Source organism: Rhincodon typus, chromosome 18, assembly GCF_021869965.1.
Source record: "Rhincodon typus isolate 14 chromosome 18, sRhiTyp1.1, whole genome shotgun sequence".
NCBI classification, from domain to species: Eukaryota; Metazoa; Chordata; class Chondrichthyes; order Orectolobiformes; family Rhincodontidae; genus Rhincodon; species Rhincodon typus.
Window position 1 is genome coordinate 33,835,505 of NC_063349.1, and position 24,595 is coordinate 33,860,099.

The 24,595-nt window shown below is 39.3% G+C and overlaps 1 protein-coding gene across 2 annotated transcripts in view; it reads left to right on the forward strand.

Moving 5' to 3' along the window:
* Window positions 1–6,204: 6,204 nt before the first annotated feature.
* kcnd2 (potassium voltage-gated channel, Shal-related subfamily, member 2) overlaps window positions 6,205–24,595 on the forward strand; it is a 440,776-nt gene continuing 422,385 nt past the window's right edge. For both annotated transcript variants that reach the window (XM_048607713.1, XM_048607714.1), the window contains exon 1: window positions 6,205–7,316. In XM_048607713.1, coding sequence (XP_048463670.1) covers window positions 6,205–7,316 — 1,112 coding nt within the window. The remainder of the gene's footprint in view (window positions 7,317–24,595) is intronic.

Consider the following 24,595-nt stretch of genomic DNA (forward strand, 5'->3'; position numbering starts at 1 on the left):
ACAATAGCTATTTCAACAAAACGTATTTGACATTTTTCACATTTTTCAAGGCTCAGAAGGGGAACTCAGAAAAGATGACCAACAGTTAGATTAAAAGAAAGATTTTAGGATCATTTTAAGAAGACCAGGTGAAAGAGAGGCAGAGCGAGTTTCAGAGGCAATTTCAGAGCTTAGAGGCAAGGTACTTGAAAGCAGGACTGTCAAATGTGAGCACAACAATCTCAAAGAGTTGCAGGGATGAAGGAGCTAAGAATAGTCAAGACGATGAAAAAGCATGGATAGGGATCTCAACACTGAAGCCTGAGGAAAGATCAGAGTCAAACTGAATTGGGGACGATGCAAATATGTGGTTAGAAACTCAGTTTGGTACTAAACGTAGTATCACTGCTGCAAATGGTGTTGCTCAGCTTGAAATAGTTATCAGAGATTAAAGTTTTGGGTAGAAATGGAGTTTGTGGCAGAGATCAGAGACGATGGTTTCAATCCTTCCATTATTTAGTTGGAAGAAGTTTCTGCTCATTCAGTGTTGAATATTGTTGTTCATTGTGATAAAGCAGAAACATTTAAGGGCTTCAAAGAGATGGAAATGTTGTTGGAATATACATGGAACCAGTTATGCTTTTTGGATATCACAGAGAGAGCTAGCATACAGATGAGAAACAGAAAGGCACTAAGAATCAATCATGGGCAATTCCAGATGTAGCAGAATGAGAATGGAAAAAGTAGCCATTGTACATGATAATTTGGCTGTGATTAGGTAAATTAGAAATGTACCAAGCAAAGACAGTTCAGTTGGACAAAGAAAGAAGGACCTTAGAGGAGAATACTGTAGTCATTGGGAGTGAAAGCAGCAGAGATGTTGAGAGGGATGAGAAGTGACAGTTATAATCACGGTTACAAAGAATTTCATTTATGACTCACGAGAGTTGTTTCAGTCTTGTGGTTGTGTTGGAAACCTGAATTAGGCAAACACAAACATGGCATTGTGGGAACATTGGCAAAGAATTGGGATGTAACAATGCATTCAAGGACTTTGGAGAGGAAAAAGTAGCCATCGTACATGATAATTTGGCTGTGATTAGATAAATTAGAAATGTACCAAGCAAAGACAGTTCAGTTGGACAAAGAAAGAAGGAGAAGTTGAAAAGTGGCATTTGTTCCCAGGCAATGAGGGATGGTTGTAGAGCATTATCTAAGCATTCGGAATTGTTAACAGTACCAGTTAACATGGGGGCCAGTAAGGCAAATTGAGTCACCAACAGCTTGGTTGCAATAGGATTGAGAAGATGTAGCTGGAGTTCGTGGGCTAGCTAAGATTGGAAAGCACATTCCAGGAGATAGGATGGCATCTACACAATGATATATGTTCAGGGTTAATAATTGTTGGGGAAATTTGTCCAAAACATACTATCTAGTCATTTTTAAATTCATTTAAGGGGTGTGGGCATTGCTGGGTAGGTCTGCATTTATTGCTCATTCCTAACTACCCAGAGGGTAGTTAAGCATCACCCATATTGTTTAGGGTCTGAATTTGCATGTAAGCCAAACCAGGTAAGGATCTTTCCCTAAAGGACATTAGTGAGCTAGATGGGGCTTTCCCAACAATTAGCAACAGTTTCTCAGTCATCATTAGACTCTTAATGCTAGATACTTTATTGAATTCAAATTTCTCCATCTGCTATGGCAAGATGGCACAAGTCAAGAATCTGATGGAATACTCCTCACTTGCCTGGATGGGTGCAGCTCCAACAACACTCAAGAAGCTCGACACTGTCCAGGACAAAGCAGCCCACTTGATTGGCACCACATCCACAAACATTCACTCCCATCACCACTGATTCTCAGTAGCAGCAGCATGTACTATCTATAAGATGTACTGCAGAAATTCACCAAAGATCCCCAGGGCATTACCTGGGTCTCTGGAATAATAGTCTTGTGATAATACCACAAGGCCAACATCTCCCCTGCTGTTAATGGATCTTGCTGTATTCAATTTAGTTTCTCCGCTTGGTTGTAAAGCTCCTTGGAATGTTCTGAGACTGAAAAGCACCGAATGAGTACAAGTTTACCTACTTTATTGAAAAAATACAATTGAGTTCAAAGGAATAAAAGAACAGAGTTTGCCCCTCAAGCCTGTTCCACCATTATGTGAGATTATAGCTGATTGTCCAATCTTTTAATCCCATTGGTAAACAAGAACCTAACAAACCAACATTTAACAATGACCAAGTATCATTTTACCAATTTGTGTAAGCGTGTTCCCTATGTCCCATGGATCTCCCTACCAGTAGAAATAGCTTCTCTCTAACCATCTGGCCTATTCCCTGTAATATTCTCAGAATCTCAAATTGCCTTCTAAAGCTTTCTAAATTTCATGGAATACAATCCTAGTTATGTAATCTGTCCATGTATTTTAACTCATGGAGTTGAGGTATCACTCTGGTAAATCCATAATGTGATGTAGGAGGTTGATGGGTGACCTCAAGAAACTTTGGAGAATCATGAAGGGCAGCAATAAGGTGAATAGCAAAGGTCTTTTCCTAAGGTGTGAGAGTTCAAAACTAGGGGTCATTTTTTAAGGTGAGAGGAGAAAGATTTAAAAAGGACACGAGAGGAAACATGCTTACACAAAGAGTGGTTAGTGTGTGGAATGAATTGCCAGAGGAAGTGGTGAATGCGGGTACAGTTACAATATTCAAAACACATTTAGATAAGTACATGAATCGGAAAGGTTTGGTGGGATATGGACCAAACACAGACAGGTAGGACTAGTTTAGTTTGAGAACATGGTTGGTGTGGACTATATGGCCCGAAGGGTCTGTTTCCATGCTGTATGACTTTAAGTAATTGTGGGTTTGGAAGGTGTGTCTAAGGATCTTTGGTGAATTTCTGCAGTACATCTTATAGATAGTACATGCTGCTGCTACTGAGAATCAGTGGTGATGGAAGTGAATGTTTGTGGGTGTGGTGCCAATCAAGTGGGCCGCTTTGTCCTGGACAGTGTCGAGCTTCTTGAGTGTTGTTGGAGCTGCACCCATCCAGGCAAGTGAGGAGTATTCCATCAGATTCTTGACTTTTGCCTTGTTACAGTGGACAGGCTTTGGAGATTCAGGAGGTGAGTAACTCACTGCAGTATTGCTAGCCTCTTACCAACTCTTGAAGCCTCTGTTAATGTGTCGAGTCCAATTGAGTTTCCAGTCAATGGTAACCTCCAGAATGTTGGTAGTGGGGATTCAGTGACAGTAAAACCAGTGAATATCAAGGGGCGGTGGTTAGATTGTCTTTTATTGGAGATTATCATTGCCTGGCATTTGTGGTGCGCAAATGTTACTTGCCACTTGTCAGCTTAGCTATTGTCCAGATCTTGTTGTATTTGAATATAGACTACTTCAGTATCTGAGGACTTGCGAAGTGTGATCAGCATTGTATAATAATCGGTGAATATCCTCACTTCTGACATTCTGATGGAGGAAGGTCCTTGATGAAGCAGCTAAAGAGGGTTGGGCCTCGATCACTATCCTGAGGAACTGATCTGTTGAGAAACTGATCGGTGAAGGAACTGAGGGTTTGATCAGCTGAAAACTTTCAATTTGTTCATTCACTAAATCCTTAATTATAGATACTAGGAATAGCCCAACAACAGATGGCAGGTGAACTGAACTATCATTCCTCTCTCACATTTCCTAAAAGGTGAAATGGTACACACTCTTTTCCAATGTAAAAGAACAGTTCCCAAATTGACAGTGGTCTCACTTCCTTTAAAATTATGACATAGAAACCATCTGATATTGGGAATTTATCTCTCTTTTGTGATACTAATTTATTCAGGGTGACAATTCTGGATTTTGTGGTTTTAATATCTGTCCCGTATCCTGTATGAAATCGCTGTCAGCACCATTTGTTCTGTATTTCAAATTGTGCCCTAAAGTCTGGTGCTTCTGACAAGCTGAAAAATTCTGGTCTCCAGGGTAGTGATGTAGAGTTGTGTCTGATCAAACATTCATTACCTTGGGACGTCCACCATGCTGAAGTCTATCACACCTGTAAATATTAACACAAAGTAATTACTCAATATGTCTGCCATTTCCTAATTTTCATTTTACTATTAGCAGTTTTTCTCACATCCCCAGACGATCTTCTAATTCCTATGCAATATTTTTGAGCTAATCTTGATATTCCTTGTAAGTTTATTTTCATGTTTTTTGTAATGTTTCTATATTCTGTCTTTCATTCCCATTTGTCAAGATTTGTGTATGCTTTGCATTTTCGTATGCTTTTTCTTGTTTTTTTATTGTCCTTCGTCTTTTCTTTCTCAGCATCTTTCCTCTCAGGGAGTTCTAAATTGGTTCTATATCATAAATTATTTTTGAAATACCTCCAACTGATTTTAGATCATATTTGCTATTGACAGATTTGCCAAGTTCACTGATGACAGTTTTTCTTATTGCACTGAAGTCAGCGTAACTAAAACTTAGAAATCGATGAGCTGTTTTGCCTTTATCATTAAATTGAATGATATCACACCATGATCTATATTAGATAAAATGTTCACACATCATTAGGCTGTGTTACCTAAATCTGAATGGTTACTTATTACTAAATCTTAAATTAGGAAACTTCTCGAAGACACATTAAAGAAATTCACGACCTTTGCGACATGTTTTTTCTTATTGACATGGAAGATAAAAGATTTTGCTACGTTTGTCTAATCTCTGCTGTTATCTAATCTACCACTTCATAGCTGCTAAGAGGCAACCTATATACAACCTCCACTAGTCTTAAATTATCTTATTTATTAATTCTACCAATAATGTCTCTAATATTTGCTTATCTCTCACTGAAGTGATTTCATCCATAATCAATCACAAAGGCATTTCATCATTAAATTCAAAAAATCTTAACGTGTTTGTGAAATTAAAACGGCTAAATGTTGAAAAATATGGTATAATGTTAAGGCCTCACCAACCTCTTTAATGATCTCCCGAATCTCTTACATACAACAGTTTTGGTTATGTTTGCCATTCTCAAACAGATCAGCCTCTATCCTGAATTTTATCGCCCTCTATAGGGCGAACTATTTGACGTGGGCTTGTAGCAGGGGAAACAGGATTGAATGCTCTGATAAATTGAGAAAGCTGAAACGCGTCTTGGAGCGGCTGAAACGTTCTCCCACAATCGTCTCTTCCCTATTTGTTTGTAAACGGTACAGAAAACGATTCGACGGCAAAGGACCACAACACTTACTTTAAACGACGAGCGCCGGATATTAGAATGAACTCTCGATAATTTTTTGAGGTTAAATTTTCTGCTCATTCCAGTTTCAACAAAGTGTTATTTTGAGCAAGTTCTGTCTCCAATGTCATATCCACTACAACCTAACCTGTATAGCCTTAAAAAAAATCTGCAGGTTTTGATTTTACGTTGAATACAATAGCTGATGGTTATGAACCACCCACACGATCTCAGAGCAAGGAAGTTCAACTGCGCCCTCAGTCTTGCGAGTGGCTCCTTATATTCTGTATATAAATGTATATGCAAACGATCTCGCCTTCTTTTAGAGGTACTGTACTGCAAAGAGTGGAGAAGTGGAATATGTTAAGGTCTCGTATCGCTACTGGATCGTCGAGCGTGATTACGTTTCGTGAACTTGTTGCTGGTGGACTGAAAAGCTCTATTTGAGGGATTCTCCTGTCACGGCTCCGGTACAGGTTCTTCGTATTTTCTATACATAATATCTGTCCATTAACGTGTAGTGGATTGAAGTGATACAGCACCGAAATCTGAATGCATCAGACAAGTGGCCAACTCTTCAGAGAGGTAGGACAACAAACAGTTAAAATGTTCTTTTGCTAACACCTGGTAAATTTCGGTTTGCCTGTGAAGTTGATGTCCGTGTAGGAGCACAACTGCAATAATAAGACGGTACCGGTTAAAATGTGTGTGTGTGCATGTGTGTGTGAGAGAGAGTAGAAAACACAAGAGATGGGGAATTCTGCGAAATAAATATTTTGAGCCCGGGCAAGGGTTTGCGCGAGGAGTTTTTGTTTTATTTCAACACGACCGCAAAATTACATTGGGTTGCCTCCTTTATCTTTCTAGATGTCAGGCGTGCGGCATCAAGCGTGGTTCTGAATCGGGGAAGCGACCTGTATCTCCCTGTGCCACCCTCCCAGCCAGCCAGGCAGGCAGTAAAGTGTCGGAGCGATGGCAGCGGGAGTAGCCGCCTGGCTCCCGTTTGCCCGGGCGGCCGCTATCGGATGGATGCCGGTGGCCAGCCAGCCCATGCCCGCCGCCCCCAGCGAGAGGAAGCGGCCCCAGGACGGGCTGGTCATCCTGAATGTGAGCGGCAGGCGCTTCCAGACGTGGAGGAGCACTTTGGAGAGGTACCCGGACACTCTGCTGGGCAGCTCGGAGAAAGACTTCTTCTACAACGAGGAGATCCGCGAGTATTTCTTCGACCGGGACCCTGACATCTTCAGGAGCATCTTGAATTTTTACCGGACCGGCAAGCTGCACTACCCGAGGCACGAGTGCATCTCGGCTTACGACGAGGAGCTCTCCTTCTTCGGCATCATCCCGGAGATCATCGGCGACTGCTGCTACGAAGAGTACAAGGACCGAAAGCGGGAAAACATCGAGCGGATCATGGACGACGCCGAGGACGACATCAGCAGCGAGAACCGGCTGCCGTCCATGACCGCCCGCCAAAAGGTGTGGCGGGCTTTCGAGAACCCCCACACCAGCACCCTGGCGCTCGTCTTCTACTACGTGACGGGCTTCTTCATCGCGGTGTCGGTGATGGCCAACGTGGTGGAGACGGTGCCGTGCGGCTCGCTGCCGGGCAGTGTGAAGGAGTTGCCGTGCGGCGAGCGCTACGCCCTGGCCTTCTTCTGCCTGGATACAGCGTGCGTCATGATCTTCACGGTCGAGTACCTGCTCCGCCTCGTGGCGGCCCCCAGCCGTTACCGCTTCGTGCGCAGTGTCATGAGCATCATCGACGTGGTCGCCATCATGCCCTACTACATCGGCCTGGTCATGACCGACAACGAGGATGTCAGCGGCGCCTTCGTCACCCTGCGCGTTTTCCGCGTCTTCAGGATATTCAAGTTCTCCCGCCACTCGCAGGGCCTGCGCATCCTGGGCTACACCCTCAAGAGCTGCGCCTCGGAGCTCGGCTTCCTCCTCTTCTCCCTCACCATGGCCATCATCATCTTCGCCACCGTCATGTTCTACGCCGAGAAGGGCTCCTCCGCCACCAAGTTCACCAGCATCCCGGCCGCCTTCTGGTACACCATCGTCACCATGACCACCCTGGGGTAAGTGCCTCTCTAGGCCACTTTTTTGTTTTCTTTGTTTCCTCTCCCCAATCCCTGTCCTGCTGCGTCTTTTTTTTGTTGGGCTGGAGGAGGAGGAATGGATGTCGCCGATTACTGAGTGGTTCCCGCAGGCAGAAGAGGTTGTCAAGTCAGTCTGGAGGACTGGGCTGCCCATATGAAGTGTGTTTGGAGCCAGTCCTTGGTGGTATCGGCCAGTCTTGGCCTGAACTTTATGTTCTTGCATTGGAAACCAGTATGGGGAAGGTGTGAAATTAATCACAAATTCTAATTATCTGCTAGCAGTGGACAATCCTTATAAGTGTGGCTATTAGGTGAAGAAATCTAAGCTTTTGTTTGATTATTTCACTCTGGTTCCTTGACATAATCTTGGAAACATGGAGTCTTGCCCTCCTGTCCTACCCATCAGCCCATAAGGTTTCTCTGCAGAATTGATCGATGTTCATAGTTTCACATTGCAAACTAAGTCGTCTCTAAATAACCTTTTAGAGTTACAGTAATGTAATGATTACTGTAACTCTAAAAAGTTATTTAAAGACGACTTAAATTTTTCAACCTCACAGCACTGTGTTGCCACCAAGTTTGAAACTCTACTTAGAAAGAAAGGTGTGAGGTAGCACAGCACTTTTGATATGTTGGTATATAAAACTAAAACCAGTTTTTTTTTAAATGAAGTAATGTTGTTTTCTTTGAACTTAACACATGTTGATGTTCTGTAAAACATGAGAGCACTGGTGTACAAAATGTCATCCTGTCCCAGTTACCTCTGTTTAGGCTAAGAGGACAGACATCTTCCTAAGTGGATGCTGAGAATCAGACATTTTGGTCAATCATACCTAGTAAAAACATGGCCATGGGAATGAAGACAACACTAATATCATTTATGCCCTCCCCCGTTTTACTTAGGAATGCCACACTGCTGGTTGATCTTCCTTCTCCCATCTCCAGGGCAGCACAGTGGCTCAGTGATCACACTGCTGCCTCTTAGCACAAGGGACCTGGGTTTTATTCAGCCTCGGGCAATTGTGTGGAGTTTGCACATTTTCCCTGTGTCTGTGTTGGTTTCCTCCAGGTGCTTTGGTTTTCTTTTACAGTCCAAAAATTGGCCATTCTAAATTGCCTATAGTGTCCAGGAATGTGCAGGCTATGTGGATTGGCCATGAGAAATGTAGGGTTACAAGATAGGATAGGGGGTGGGTCTGGGTGGGATGTTTTTTGGTGGGTCAGTGTGGATTTGATGGGCTGAATGGCCTGTTTCCACACTAGCGATTCTATGATTCTATCTGCTTATATCCTCCTTTTCTTCCTCCTTTTGCTCCTCTAATCCCACTACATTTAAGTCTGTTGCCTCTTCATCTTTCCAGCTGGCAGCAGGCCTTCCTTTTCTCCTTCTTAGCGGTCCCATCCCCATTCTCCAAACAGTACATTTCTTCGTTTTCTTCAAATGTGACCATACAATTTCAAGCACTTCTCAATTACTTTCTTTTGATGTTCCCACATTGCATTTTCTTATTCTCGGGCTGTGAAATTAATTTATACAGACTGGAAGAGACAGGTGTTAATAGGCCTGGAGCTGAGGTGATGTCTTACACAAACTTTGCTGCAAAGATTCTAGTGATAATTAGGTCAGGCGACAATTGGAGTGCAAATAAATGAGATTCCACAGTAGTTTGCTGCAGATAAATGAGATTCCACTATAGTTCAGTGCACATATTGCATTAAGCCTGTTTGCTAGCAATAGTTATAAACTTGGATTTCTGTTTTGTAAACAAAGTACTAGTGCAGTTATAACATTTAAAAACAACAGTATCAAGTTTACAAAACATGATGCAGTTTAGATCAAAAATGCACATGTTTTGATTGAAATGAGTCTGCTGTTATGCTTTGGGAAGCCTAAAATGTGACTTTAGTAGATGGCACATCTAACAAAATATTGGATGGTAAGAGTGTGAGGATAGACCTGATTAAATTTTGAAGATAAGCTCCGTAGCAGTCTTGACTCTGAAACCATTGGGAAGCAATGAAAAGTGAATATTTCAATGAAGTTATCTAATCAATGTGATTGTAACTTTTAAAAGTCTTATTCATTAAATTCATTAGTATTTTTCAGAGGGAGGTAGAGATAACATTATTACTTAAAACAAAATGTATTATGTATGAGTATTACGTTTGCACTGAATTTTGTACAGTTGACTATTCACATGCAGAAAGGTTTTCTCAGGTATTTAAAAAGGAACAGATTAGAATAAACATGGGTCCATTAAAGATAAAAAGGGAGAAATGGGAACATTATAATTTATAGGGTAATAGAATGGTTACAGAACATAAAGAAGCCATTTGACCTGTCATTCACTGCTGACTCTTTGGTAGCTAACAACTCCTTCACCTTTACTAATAGCCCTGAAGTCATAGAGATATACTTCAAGGAAACAGACCCTTCGGTCCCGCTCATCCCTGCTGACCAGATATCCTAAATAAATCTAGTCCCATTTGCCAGCATTTGGCCCATATCCCTCTAAACCGTTCCTATTCATATACCCATCCAGATGCCTTTTAAATGTTGTAATTCTACCAGTCTCTACCACTTTGTCTGGCAGTTCATTCCATACTCACATTACCCTCTGTGTGAAAAAGTTGCTCCTTAGATCCCTTTTAAATCTTTTCCCTCTCACCTTGAATCTATACCCTTTAGGTTTGGACTTTTACCACACTGGGGAAAAGACCTTGTCTATTTACCCCATACCCCCATTATAAACTTTATAAGGCCACCCCTCAACCTCTGACGCTCCAGGGAAAATAGCCCCAGTCTATTCAGCCTCTCCCTATAGCTCAAACTGTCCAACCCTGGTAACATGTGTTTTCTTTTAGCTTGATTGAATCAGAAGCGTTTGATTGCACCTGACTCTCCACATTCTGAGGTAGTGCCGTAGAACTTAACCACCTGCTACATAACTAAAAAGTAATCCTTATGTCACTGTTGATTCTTTTGCCAAGCACCTTAACTCTGTGCCCTCTGTTTATCGCCAGTTCTGGCAGTGGGAACATTTCCTCTCTATCTCCTGTCTATGTTTTTTATAATTTTGAGCAGTTCTATCAAATTTTCTCTCTGCCTTCTCTTTAAGGAGAACAACCCCAGGGGCTTGATCTATCTATGTAACTGAAGTCACTTGTCCTTGGAATTGTTTTCTCAGACTTTGCTGCATCTTCTCTGAATCCATTGCATTCTTCCTAAACTGCTCTGCCCAGATTTGGAAACAATACTCCAGTTAAAGCTGAACTAGTATTTTATGTCATTCATCATAACTTAATTTCTTTTGTACTGTGTACCTCAATTTATGAAGTCCAGAATTCCTTACATTTTTTAGTCATGTTCCTCACCTCAATGATTTGTGCACGTATATCCTCAGGTCTTTCTATCCTTGTACCTCCTTTCAAATTGTGCTTGTATTTTATATAGCCTTTGCTACTTTTTACAAATTTGCGTCACTTCACACTTATCGCTACTAAATTTCATCTACTATTGGCCCAACCATACTATTAGCCTCTTGACATCCTCTTGCATTCTGAAATTTCTCCTCACAATTCACAATATTTCCAAGTTTTGTCATTTTTACATTTTGAAATTGTGCTGTGCACACCCACATTTGCAGAGTACGTTTCTATTCTAGAAAAAAAGCAGTGGTTCTGGTATCAAACCCTGGGGAACCTTATTACATACCTTCCTCCAATGCCTTTCTATGACACTTCATCACTACTTTCTGTTTTCTGACACTCCACCAGCTTTATATCTCTCCTGCCACTATCCCTTTTATCCCTGGTTGGCAGCAAATGCATCTCTGCTGTTCACAAAAGGAGAGATTAGACAGGGAACTAAGGGACAGTCAACCTTACATCAGTAATCGGGACAGTTCTTGAATCTATTCATAAGAATGTGGTAACAAGACATATAAATAAATTACAGCCTGTAAATTATAACAATATATAACAATATGACCTGATTTGAATGTTTAACAAGCGTATTAGAGTTTTTTGAGTTTGTAACTGACAGGGCGGTTTAGGGAGGAATAGTAGAAGTATTTGAATTTTTTCAAGTAGCACATTACAATAAAGTGCCATGTTTTCCAGTGAAGTAGAAAAGTAATATGTTTTTTAAATGTTGAAAAGCTGGATAATGTTGGTATTTGGAGGAATCTGAGTGGCTTTGCACCCAAATATTGACATCTAGGTGAGCAAATAGTTAAGGAAGCAAATGGTCTGTTGGCCATATTTACAAATGTGATTGAATATACAAACATCCTAATTATGAACAAAAGAAAACACTGGAGCCAACTCTGCCACTGAATAAAATAATAGGTGATCATCGTGTGGCACAACTCCTCATACGTGCCTACTCCTGATGACCTTTCTTGTTAATCAAAGATCTGTCTACCTATGTCATAAAAAGACAATAGTACAGAAGTCTGACTGCAATTTTATAGGACTATATTGAGACCACACCTTCAGTGCCTTATACAGTTTTGATTTCCATACCTAAAGAGGAACATGTTTATCTGGGAGAGAGCTCAACAAAGGTCATGAGACAGATTTTCAGGATGAGAGGATTGCCCTATAAGGAATGATTCTGTTAGCTGAACCTGTATACCCTTAAGTTTAAAGGAATGACAGGTGATCTTATTGAAACATGCATAATTCTTAAGAACCATGAGATGGTAAAAATGAGTACAATATTTGCCATAGCTGGGGAGTCTGGAACTGGTGGTTACTGAATCTTATTAATGGATTGCCCATTTAGGACTATGATGAGGCAATACTTCTTCACTCAAATAATTGAGAGCCTTTGAAACTCTCTGCAGTGAGGAAGCTGTAAGGTTCAGATGTTGAACAGATGGAAATCTTAATCTTTGGCGATTAAGAAAATCAAGGGATGTGAATAAGGGCAGGAAAGTTTAGCTGAGTTCAAAGGTCATCCATGACCTTACTGATTTGGGAAGCAGGTTTGAGGAGCTGAATGGACTACTCCTGCTCCTATTTCTTATGTATTCTAAGGTTTATACTGATGTTTCAGTACATGAGTGACAGTGCTGTAGTATCTCACATAAGGGACCATTCTACATGTGGAAGTCTGCAAGTTGGATGACAATTTCTCATGGGGTCCTCATGATTGAGTCAGCCCCTACCATAATTGAATGTATATTTTCCAGCATTGTCACGAATAGTGATCAGGTTTGGAAAACCCGAGTGATTTTCATGGTCTGTGGTCAATTCGTATTTGTGCCAACATACATCTCCCAGAATAATTTCTTTAATAGAGTATGCCAGAAATACAAGGCGATTTAGCAGATTTTTCTGTACTTTCATACATAATTTTCTCTAATGTAATGACATGAAAAAATAAACTTTGTTAGCAGCAAGTATTGTGAACTTCTCAGAAAGTTTACCTAGCCTGTTATTTAGGTAGTGGTGCATAGTTTGACATATTGGTTACCTAAGTAGCCACAGAATGATATGTATTTCAAGATTAACACTTAGAGATGGCAAAACATGGCAGTTCTAACCGTCACTTTTGACTTAGGTGAGTCATTGATTTGTATTTGTTCATTTACAAAAGAAGGTATAAGCAGTGAGTGATCTTCCCTGCTTTGCATCTGCTTGGTCTCTAGAATTGTTGAGCTCAGGAAAATATACCAGTCTCTTAGCTCATTCGGACCATGACAGAATACATAGGTTCTGCAGGCGAGAAAATGCAGTCACAAGGAGGCTTATTGAACTGATCACTGTCTGTGGTATTCAACATGGTAGGCACACAGATAAAATGTTGAATTATTAACAGCTGTTTAAAATGGACAAGATAGAATGGTTGAAATGTTCAGTTTTATTGTTTCACTATATGTAGGAGTTTAAAAATGACCCGAAGCTATGCCATTATTAATAATAGATAGTTGAAGTGCTTTAGTATTAACTCATGTTTATTATTAGTTTGTTGTACCATCTTATATTTTGACTGTTCCCAATTTTCTTATTGAAAATTGAAGTATAAATCATCACTACTTTTTCTGGCTTGTGGTAATTAAATATAACGTATTTCTGTTTAATATGCTATACTGCATCTGGCTTTGCTCAGAATGTGAATCCAATCGGTCACGTATTTCTTCCTTTTTGCAGCTGTGAATCAATGAAAAGAATACCTTTATGTTTTCCTAGTAGCAGTAAGTTTTACTGTCCTGGAACAGTGCACCAAATCTCGTGATAGTTTGTTAGGAAGCAAAATGGGTTGTTAGTATGTATTGGCTCTACGATAGTAACACTAACAAATGAATAAATGGTAATGTTTAGTCATTGTATGTGTTTGGATCTGCCAAATTCATGCTGTTTCACTGAAAATGTTAGTGTCATGATTCTGTTGTCATAAGTAAAAACCTGGGTTACCTTTGTAATTCTGTGTTACTAGTTCAAGTAGTTATCCACAATGCTAAAATGAAGCTCAAATTAGGAAATCATCAATAAAAATTGCAAGAAGTTAGTGTGAGTTGTCTTACAATAAAATAAAATTAAGACATCACTGTTATAAAGTGAAAACTGTCAGTGAATATCATCGAAGCATTCACTATTTCTGTCCAAAAATCTGCCCAGATTTTCAGGTTGCAACATGTCAATGGGAAAGGAATCCAATTACTCTTCAGGACTGAGGCAAAACCTAATAGATAGATGCTGTGCATGCTTTTGAAAGTGGACACTGTGACAATTTTGTAATCTATTTCATTAATGAATTGTAGTTCTGCAACATATCTCACTTATTGAAAAGATAATAGCAAAGAACTGTTATCTTTAAGTTAAAAATAATAACGACAGAAAGTTAGCACATGCATTGAGAAATCACAGATTTATATTTCTATATGCATAGTTTGAATGTGTCAATTTTTTTTCTCTACAAAAACTGGTAATTAAAGTAGACTGATACCATTCTAAATTGTAGAATCTAAAATTGTGACTTGGCTGTTCAACTCAGCAAGATTGGAACCTTTGCCGTTATTAAGAGGATGGATACAGGGACGCTGTTTCTCTACCATAGATATTTAGTCAAAATTAAAGTTTACAATTGATGTGATGCACACCATGCTTGAGCCTGTTCATTGTGTTGTTCTCCTAACAATGACTTATATATTAATATTTATTCCAATCTAGATGTTGTTTCTCACATTTGTGCAAAGTTTATTTTACTGAAAATTTTAGTGCCTCTAAGCATACATTAAGTAAACACCATGTTATCTAATCTTGCACTTAATAAATCCTGTAGTTGGAATGAAAATTTCCCCAGCTGGAGGAGTCCAGCAGGAAATGAGTTTGAACTTTCTCAGCCCCATTATTAATAGGTCTAGGCCATAACACAGAATTCCAAAGATTCTTCATACACTGAGAACCTTGTCTAGGGAAAGAATTAAAATAGGTCCTGTGGAATAGGTGAAAAAAACACTGGTATAATGATGTTTTCTGTATGACGTTTAGGTAGAAAAATGCTTTTGGGGCAGAGATGATAAAGGTTTATCTGGCTGTTCCTGATTAGCCTGAAAATGTTTGAAGATAACACTGACAGAAAGATAGTTCAATTCCCACAATAGACTTTCTGAACCTTGATGAAAACAACAGTTCACCAGAATGTAACCATGTAGCCATTTTTCTGTTTATTTGTTGGTCTTAGGTAAGACTTCCCAGAGTGATTTTGAGTGTGACACGATAAGTGATCAAAATTATTTAAATGTCAACTTCCTCAGTTTTCCACTCCTGTCTTAGAGTCAAAAGGTTGTAAGCTCAAGTTAAATCCAAGTCCAGGTCTTAGAATTTATGTAGGATTCAAGTGTGTGTTACGCATGTACTGTCCACTTTTAGTAGGTGGTTTAGCAGAAGCTGGGTCCAGATGATAATGTTTCATTCATTTTTATGCAGCTGTGAGGAACAAAAGTTAAATAATGAAAGAAAACAGTAAAGTGAAACTATTTTTGGTAGAAGCCAGGGAAATAGTATTGTATAAAATAAGCCCTCAAAAGCGGCATAAAGATGCCTGTATGTAAAACATTTTAAATTAATTCACCAAATGAATAAAAACAACAAAGACAAGTTGTTTTGTCTAAATTTTAACTGTAAAGGAACAGTCCTTACATTTATAACTTATAATTAGTTGAACAAAATAAGTTTCTTCCTCTTCCTTAGAACAGTAGCCATAACTAGATTAATGTTCCTGCACCTTATTTAATAATTTAGCTTGTCTTGATGCCTCCTTAATTTGCTTTGGTTTTAAGTCCCTAAGGGTCATTTTAAACTAACCCCACTTTGTAGAAGCAGATGGAATCAAATTTACCACCCATTCTGCATTTACATTTTTACTAAAATCAGTGGAATTTAAAATTAGGCTGCATGCAGAATAAATGGAGAAATGATCCTATAAGTTTCCATCTGAGAAGGTTAACTTACATTTATTCCCTCAACTCAGTCTTTAGTTATTTATCCTGCATTTACACATTGGCTATTATTACTTACCCCCCAGTGGCATTGCTTCTACTATCAGTCATTAACCATGATATGGATAGAAGGTTGTAGCTTACAAGAGTTTGTCTTATTTCATGCTGATGATAGTCCTCCATTTATGTATTGTGGGCCGATCTTTGATTCTGACTTGAATATCAGTCAGCCTCTTCTGACCTGCAATCATACATAATAATTTGTATTATTATGTATCTATAATTATTTGTATTATCAGCTGCACTGCTGTCTCACAGCACCAGGGACACGGGTTTAATTCCACCCTTGGGCAACTGTCTGTATGGAGTTTGCACATTCTCCTGTGTCTGTGTGGGTTTCCTGCAGGTGCTCTGGTTTCCTCTGACAGTCCAAAGATGTGCAGGCTAGGTGGCTTGGTAATGCCAAATTGCCTGTAGTGTTCAGGGATGTGTAGATCAGGTGGGTAGTATGGGGATTGGTCTGGGTGGGATGCTCTGAGGGTTGGTGTGGGCTTGTTGGGCTGAAGGGCCTGTTTCCACAGTGTAGGGATTCTATGAAATGCATTGTGTAAGTTAGAAAACATCTTGCATTATGTCTTGATACTAACTTTAAATGTATGAGTACACACACTTCCATGAACATCAAATCAAATTAATGTATTTTTTTGACTGTGTGATTGTCTAATAATATTGCAGTTACATGGACTGAGATAAACCAGAGGACTGTCTGATTTCCTTTTCTTCCCCACCCACTTCTGACAATTTGTGAGGCATTCATCAAGCAGGTCAACGACAAAGCAATAAAACACAACCAGCACAGTGGTAAGCAGCTTAGTAATTATACAGATGAAGTGAATATATGTGCAGCATCATCAATGACAAAAGTATTTAAGAGAACAGATTGGCTTGGTGCAGTCACATCTTGGTTATCTACAAATAGCAAATGTGCCTTTCATGCAAGAGTCTAAACTTTTTAGAAATCTTTGAGGAGTGGATAATTTTTTTTCCTTACTGTAATTTTCATGCTAACTGATTACACAGAAAATTAACATGTCAATGAAACTTACATCAATTTCAAATAGCCTCAGCAAGGCAATAATCAAACTTTAATACCAGTGCAGTACATTACTGAAACAGTTGATGATAGTTGGATCAGAGTAATTTTGAGCCTACTGAAAATTCTGAACAGTTATATTGAAAGCTCTACTTGAGCTATGAACTTTACTAGGTTGAAGTCAGTACAACTGAAGTTTTTATTAATTGTTCAGGCTAATTTATTTAAAAAAATCATTATGGAACTCTGATATGTGGAAGTATTGTACATTAGTCTTACTGAATTTCTGTTGTAGACAGGCATTGCAGTATGCAAAATATATTCTCTATGCATGATATTATGTTAATGTAATCTTCTGAATGCATATATCAGGCATGAATGCAATTACAAAAGGCAGGAAAAAGATTCTATTGGAAATGTCAAAAGCTAAAATAATCCTACAGTGAATATAAACAGTATTTAGAATTGTATCAAAAATATTACATTAAGATTGAACGTTCCAAAAAATTATCTCTGTAAGCATGAATAGCCAAGATATTGAAGAGTCATAACAATGTATGTAACAGAACTAAGAACTGAAAAAGAAAGAATAGGGTTTAGGATGTGGGTATGAGGGTTGTAAGCATTCAGTGGTTGGAATTATTCTTTCACTGCACTAAATATTTTGTTGTATTGTACCTCCTTGTATTTTGCTAAGGTTATTTTAACCTCATAAATGTGGAAGATCTGGATAATAGTAACTTCTGTGCGGGGAAAAAAGGACATGGAGGAATTATGACATGAGATGAGAAATGAAGACAGGCTGCCACAGACATGAAGCAAGTGCAGTATTAGATTTTTACAGACTTAGGTTGGATGTATTGATAATTTAGAAAATATTTGTAAAAACTCTTACGTTTTCTTATAACTTTCCCATTGGTGGAAAAGTATTGAGAATAAAATAAATGGTCAACAGCTATGACTTTTTGATTAACTTTCTTCCCATCATGTCTTCAGGTTGTGTGATGAATTTCTTTAGTGTGGTCTAAATGATTTTGAAATTTCATTCAGCTTTTTGCATTGGCTCAATTTTAATGTAATCTACTCTACATACAGTTTTTTGAATTTCTAAACTTTATCATTTTAGAAATCATGAATCATTTCTCTGATGTTGGTCATGATTTTAAAGCTGACGAAAGCATTTTTACATTTCGTAAATTTCATACCATGTGTGATTCTGTGTTACATGTTCATGTTTTTCTTTACTTTAGGATATATAAATTAAAATGTGTAGTAGTTTATTTATCTCCTAATGCTGGTTAAAAATGTGTGCACATTTCTGTCCAGAAATATGTCCTCCTGCCTGCTGGTTAGGCAAGGAGAAAAAATGTTATCCAGTGCCCACACTTGAAAAAGGAGTTAGATAATATTTTTGAGAAAAATTCTGGACTTGAAATTTTTAGATGAAAAGTTTTAAAACTGTTTATGTAATGCACTGCTCTTAGAAGACTTAAGGGAATCTAAGTTTTAAGGACAGTTCTTTTCACCCATATGCCATCTATATTTTCTATAAACTGCCAAAAAATGTCTCCTTGATCAAACGATGCAACTGAATTTTACATTCTTCCATTAGAGTGAAAGGGATGGCCTTCTAGAACTGAGATGAGTAGTAATTTCTTCAGCCAGAGGGTGGCCAATCTGTGGAACCTATTGCTGCAGAAGGCCGTGGATGCCAAGTTATTGAGTGTATTTAAGACAGAGATTGATAGGTTCTTGATTAGTCAGGGGATCAAAGGTACTTGGAAGTGCATGGTAAGAGGGTTGAGTCAGCATGGATTTGTGAAGGGAAGATCATGCTTGACAAAGCTGTCTGAATTCTTCAAGGAGGTAATGAGCAAGTTAGACGAAGGAGAGCCAGTGCATGTGATTCTTTTGGATTTCTCAAAGGCCTTTGACAAGGTGCCCTACAGGAGGTTGCTAAATAAGATAAGAGCCCATGGTGTTAAGCGCACTGTACTGGCATCGATAGAGGATTGACTGACTGGCAGAAGGCAGAGAATGGGGATAAAGGGGTCTTTATCAGGACGGTGTTCGATGACTAGCAGAGTTCCACAGGGGTCAGTGTTAGGACCACAACTATTCACATTATACATTATTGGTCTTGACAAAGGAACTGAGGGCGTTGTTGCAAAGTTTGCAGATGGCACAAAGATAGGTGGAGGGATAGATAGTATTGAGGAAGCAGGGAGGCTGCAGAAGAACTTGGACAGGCTAGCAGAGTGGACAAAGAAGTAGCACCTGGAATAAAATGTGGGTATGTGTGTGATTATGCACTTTGGTAGAAGAATAGAGGCAAAGACTATTTTGTAAAAAGGGAAATCTAAGAATTAAGGGATGTGGGAGTCTTAGTTCAGGATTCTGTTATGGTTAACGCAGGTTCAGTTGACAGTTAGAAAAGCAAATGTAATATTAGCATTCATTTCAAGAGGACTAGAATACAAGAGACGTACAGTTGAGGATGTAAAAGGCCCTCGTGAGACTGAAATTGGAAAATTGTGAGCAGTTTTGGGCTCTCTATCTAAGGAACGATGTGCTGGATTGAAGGGTATCCAGAGGAGGCTTACAAAAATGATCCTGGGAATGAAGGGCTTTCTGTGTGAGGGGCAGTTGAGGACTCTGGTCTGTACTTGAGGGAATTTAGAAAAATTTTGGGTGGGTGGGCGCGGGGGTGGAATCTCGTTGAAACTTGCAGAGTATTGAGCAGCCTGGTTACAGTGGAAGCAGAGAAGATGTTTCCACTAGTAGGACAAACTAGTATAATGGGATGACACTTGACAACTGAGATGAGGGGGAATTTCTTCAGCTAGATGGTGGTGAATCTGTGGAACTCATTTCAATCAAGGGTATGGAGGCTGAGTCATTGAGTGCATTTAAGATGGAGATTGATAAGTTCATGATTAGAAAGGGGATCAAAGGTTACAGGGAGAAGGCAGGAGAATGGGGTTGAAAAACATATCAAATGTGATTGAATAGCGGAGCAGACCTGATGGGCTGAATGGCCTAATTCTGCTCCTACATCTCATGGTCTTCCAGTCTTATCTTATGGTTCATACCAATAAACCTACCTCCACATAAATAATGAGAACAGCTTACTTAGTATTACATAAATTTACATCACAAGAACAGGTTATTCAGCCCAGTGGTTCCATGCTGGTGTTTATGCGACACACCGCCCTCTGTCCGCTCTTGTTAATCTAATCCCATTGATATAGCCTTCTCTTCATTTCTTCTCCATGTGCTGTTGCTTCTCATTTGTTCAGCAGATGTCAATGAAATCATAACCAGATGGAAGTTCTGCCCTATTGCTTATCTGCCAATGGGTTGAGGATCCAACCTTCATTTGATAACTTCAGTTTTTTAATGGGTGATTTGGGGCACAAAATTGTGGCTACAGACATGATTGAAATACATAGCTTTGTTTCAGTGTTTTAAACTAAAGATCCCTCACTGAATTTCATTTTGTAGGTTCTGCCCATGGCGTGAACCTTACCCATAAAATCTGATTACTGGGGAAATCCAGTACCTGGCTTGCTCTAGTAAACATCTTCAAAGTTAATCGTGGTTTCCACTTGAGCTGATTTTGTTACACTTTTATTCCCTCTTTTTGCAGTTCATTCCATGCGTCAGTTGGCTCTACTAGGGAGTTGATTCATTTTTGCAATTTGCTTCAGTGCTACTTAGCTTTGATATTCTTTATTTGTGTGATCTTGAAATTGCAGCACACAAGAACATGCTGGTGGCAGTCCTAAAACTGTCACACAATTAAGCTGAGGGTCCATCATTGCGTTTTTAACGATCTCTAGTATTTTGAAATATGTTAAAACATGTTACGCTCTGACTTCTGCTAAAAACCACTTTGGATATATCTGATTATGTCAGAGGAGACTTGCCTTCATTGCCACCTCATCACAGGATATGCTGCCATTGAATCATGTGACCTGCTGAAGAGGAAACTTATACTATAGAAATGAAGGTTACCACTCCATGAAGCATCCATGCTGCCTTTCAAATCACTGCGGGAGGCATCTGCCGTTCAAACAGATTAAACTGCACACCAAGCAAGTGACATATGCTATGTTTGTTGGCACCAACAAACTCATCAGGTGTCCTGTGGAAAGCAGACATGAGTTGGACAGGACACAAAGCTATCAATGGGTAGCAGGGTGCTTTCAGGTGCAGAATGCTGTTAATGCTACCCTGTAACCAACTAATGTCTTTATATCAATCCCATAACCTTTCAGCAGAAAGGGTTTGAGATAACAAGGTGTAGAACTGGATGAACACAGCAGGCCAAGCAGCATCAGAGGAGCAGGAAGGCTGACGTTTCGGGCCTAGACCCTTCTCTCCCCCTATAGCAGAAAGGGTTTGTTCTCAATTACAGTTGCTATGACACTTAACCATAAAGATTCATTATGCCCATCAGTGACAGCTGTCCCGGAAGCAGCCTGTATTGTGTACCATTCCGGAGGAGGTGAAACACTGGGTGATTTTTTATGTATTATGTATTACATTGATGTTATTTAATGTTATATAGGAATTGCTGCTGAGCCTGTTAAGTCAAAAACCTCAGAATGGTTGCCTCTTTCTGTGCTTGCTTGATTAAAAACCAGTATGAATAAGCTATATATTGCATATAAAATATACTTAGTCTTCACTTTTCAATAAATATGTATGTTAAAAAATTTTCTAATTTTGGTGAATTAATCCACAAATTATGCTGATTAATTTATAGAGTTGCCAATATTGAATTCAATTGGCAAATAAACACAATATGCACTGCATATTGAGATCTAACATATTACGTATAACTGCTTAAATTAAGTACAACTGTATTGCCATTTCTGTAACTACACAGAGCTCTTCATGTGTTCTTGTTTTGTCTGGGATGAGCTGATAACATTCCATTCTTTGTGGTTGAATGACCACTTTGTGACTAATTTAGTGTTCAGTAGTTTTCAGTAGTGCTCTGATATTTCTGACTTTTGGTTAGTTTATGGAATGTTAATGTTTCTTTACTTGAGTGACAACTGTATTTTTGTCTGTTTATATAATCTGTTTCTAATTTCAATCTAAAGCATGCCATTTGATGCTGGAGACAATAAAGACCTCAGAATTCAACACCAATTTCAATTCTTTAGGTGCCTATGTTGCATCAGACATGGCATATGCACTGGACATGTACAACTCTGGTGCAAGGCATTTTGGGTAACATTTTATTAGGTCAATAATGTGTCTCTTTGCACTAGAAGAACGCAGAGTATGTAGCTCATGATGTCAGTTAGCGTGTACAGCTGATCTGACTCCAGTTAGGCGATTTTTCAACCCCAACATACCAGCTAATAGTCCATCACCTTGCAATGCTGAGCCGCAGAAAGGACCCATCCCCCACTCCCATTAGTAGGGTCGTTAACCACTAACAGATTAGTCGCTGATTGATTTCTGTTGGTGATTGTTTCGTTAGTAGAAGTATTAAGTGGCTTGTACTGCCATTTAAATTAGTGAAGCTCAAAGGGAATACTGTGGATTCTGCTTCATGCCACATGCACCATGGACGGTGTAGGTTCTATACCTTTTGGTCTGCAGCAATCCAGGGAAAATAAGCCAAGGAAATCAGGAGGAGAACTAGCTGCTCAAGGATGGAGAAGGAGTGGAAGGGCTTTCAGCAGGATCCCATGTCGCCCAGGAATTTCAAAGAATAAGTCTGCTACCTGAATCTGATGAGGAACAGTGTGTTAAACATTTCAGAGCACAGTGTGAATGACACAGCTAATGGTTGTGAAGGTGACCAGGGCATGAGCCTCTTTGTTCGGGCTCCTTTCAGGTGGAGAATTACTGGTAGCTCAATTATGGAGTTACAATGGTCGGAAGATGGGCTGTGCTCTCTGAAGAAAGGAAAGCAGATCTGTGCTCTACGGAGCCAGGATGGAACCTCAGCAGTCTGAGTATTGTGTTCAAAGTCATATTGCTGGACGGCTTTGAGACTCACTGAGCCCTTTAAACATTGACCTGTATCAGTCCACGATTTCTTTGCAGCACTCCAATATTGAGTGACAACTGTTTGTGCTGCGAGCTTTGTTATTAACTCCCAGATCCTGAGACTAGGAATATAATTGAAATTTGGCAATATCTCCACCACAGGTTATGAAAAACAGAATTGTCGGTGGTAAAATTACTCCAGTCACTCACGGGAAAACATCAGCTAATATTATCATTTAAGCTATCATTAATTCTCTTTTATACTCTCAGGGATCTGTAAGTCTATAGTTCTGACTTTTGCCTATGCTATTGCTGGAACCTGACACAGAAAAAAACAGAGTTAATCTGTGTGATTAGAATAATTATAATAAGCTTGTACTCTGCACTATAGACTATTAGTGATTAATTACTTTACATCTGTGCAGTTAGAATGAATTATAAGATCCTTGAGCACTCTTGTCTGCACAATGCGTGACATTTCCACATATTTCAGTTGTATTTTCCTTCAATTTTCCTTCTAGACTGTGAGAATTTTAGCAGTGATGAGTAATTGGCTCTAATGAGAAAAGCAAAAGCCTTGAGTAATAAAGTCGCATGCAAGTTTCACTTTTATATAAAACTAATAAATGACAAGAAATCAGAATCTTAAACTAGTCAGGCTTTTCAGATAATACGATTTTTGAGAGTGTAGCTAGAAAGCTTAATTGAATGGCAGAAAGTATATTAACTAGTAATTACAAGCTCATTTGATTTGCTTTTTCTGACATTGAACTATTTATTCCTCTCAAGGTCCATAATTCTGGAGTGAGTGAAAGTCATTCTCAGTTTTGAGGGACTGCCTAAGCTGAACATATAATGTCTATAAGAGGATTGTTCTCCTATTTCTCTTTTACAACTGGATCCATTAGTTGTAATGAACGTGGGTTAGTTAATAGCAAAGGTTATCACCGATATATAAGTAATAGCTCAAAGGTTAATTGCTTTGTCAGATATGAGAAACATGTAATAGTAAGAAGAGAGCATGAGTGTAAGGTGCCCAAAAAACCTGCGTGGAATATCCTTCATAAGCGTTAGAATTAGATTGCCATCTCAATTACATGGTTGGATCTTGGCTTGCTTCTGTTCGCGTGGTGGTTCTGGCTGCTTCTGGTGGGTTTCTAGAAAATTGCTAAGAAAACATGGGCACTTAATATGTGGGAATTGAGCAGGAACCGGACAGTAAACCTTTTCACGACAGTTGTTTGCAGGTTCCCTTATGGTTCTCAGAACGTCTTTGCAACAAAATCACATTCAAAGACAGTCAACTACAGCATGCCTAACCTTTATAATAACATGCAATGACTGCCAGCAAGTATCATGTGATCATCTCTCACATGATCATGTTCTGTGATTAAACCTTCATGAATATGTTTACTGAATATTGGCCAGTGGAGTCCAGACTGAAGGGGCTTAAATATATCTGCTAAGAGATCAGCTTATTGGAATAAATATCTTTCCAGAAGCAAGGAAGAATGTAGAACTTGCCCCTGCAATGAATTTAAGAGGAGATTGATGCATATATGAGGAACAAGGGAGTAGAAGGATGAGGGGAAAGAATGGGAACTGGTAATTAGAGTGCGAAAAGACTTGTGTGCCTTGTCTTTTAAAGAAGTTACAATGTTTTCTTCGAGTACTTTCAGGTCAAAGGTCATCACAGTGGG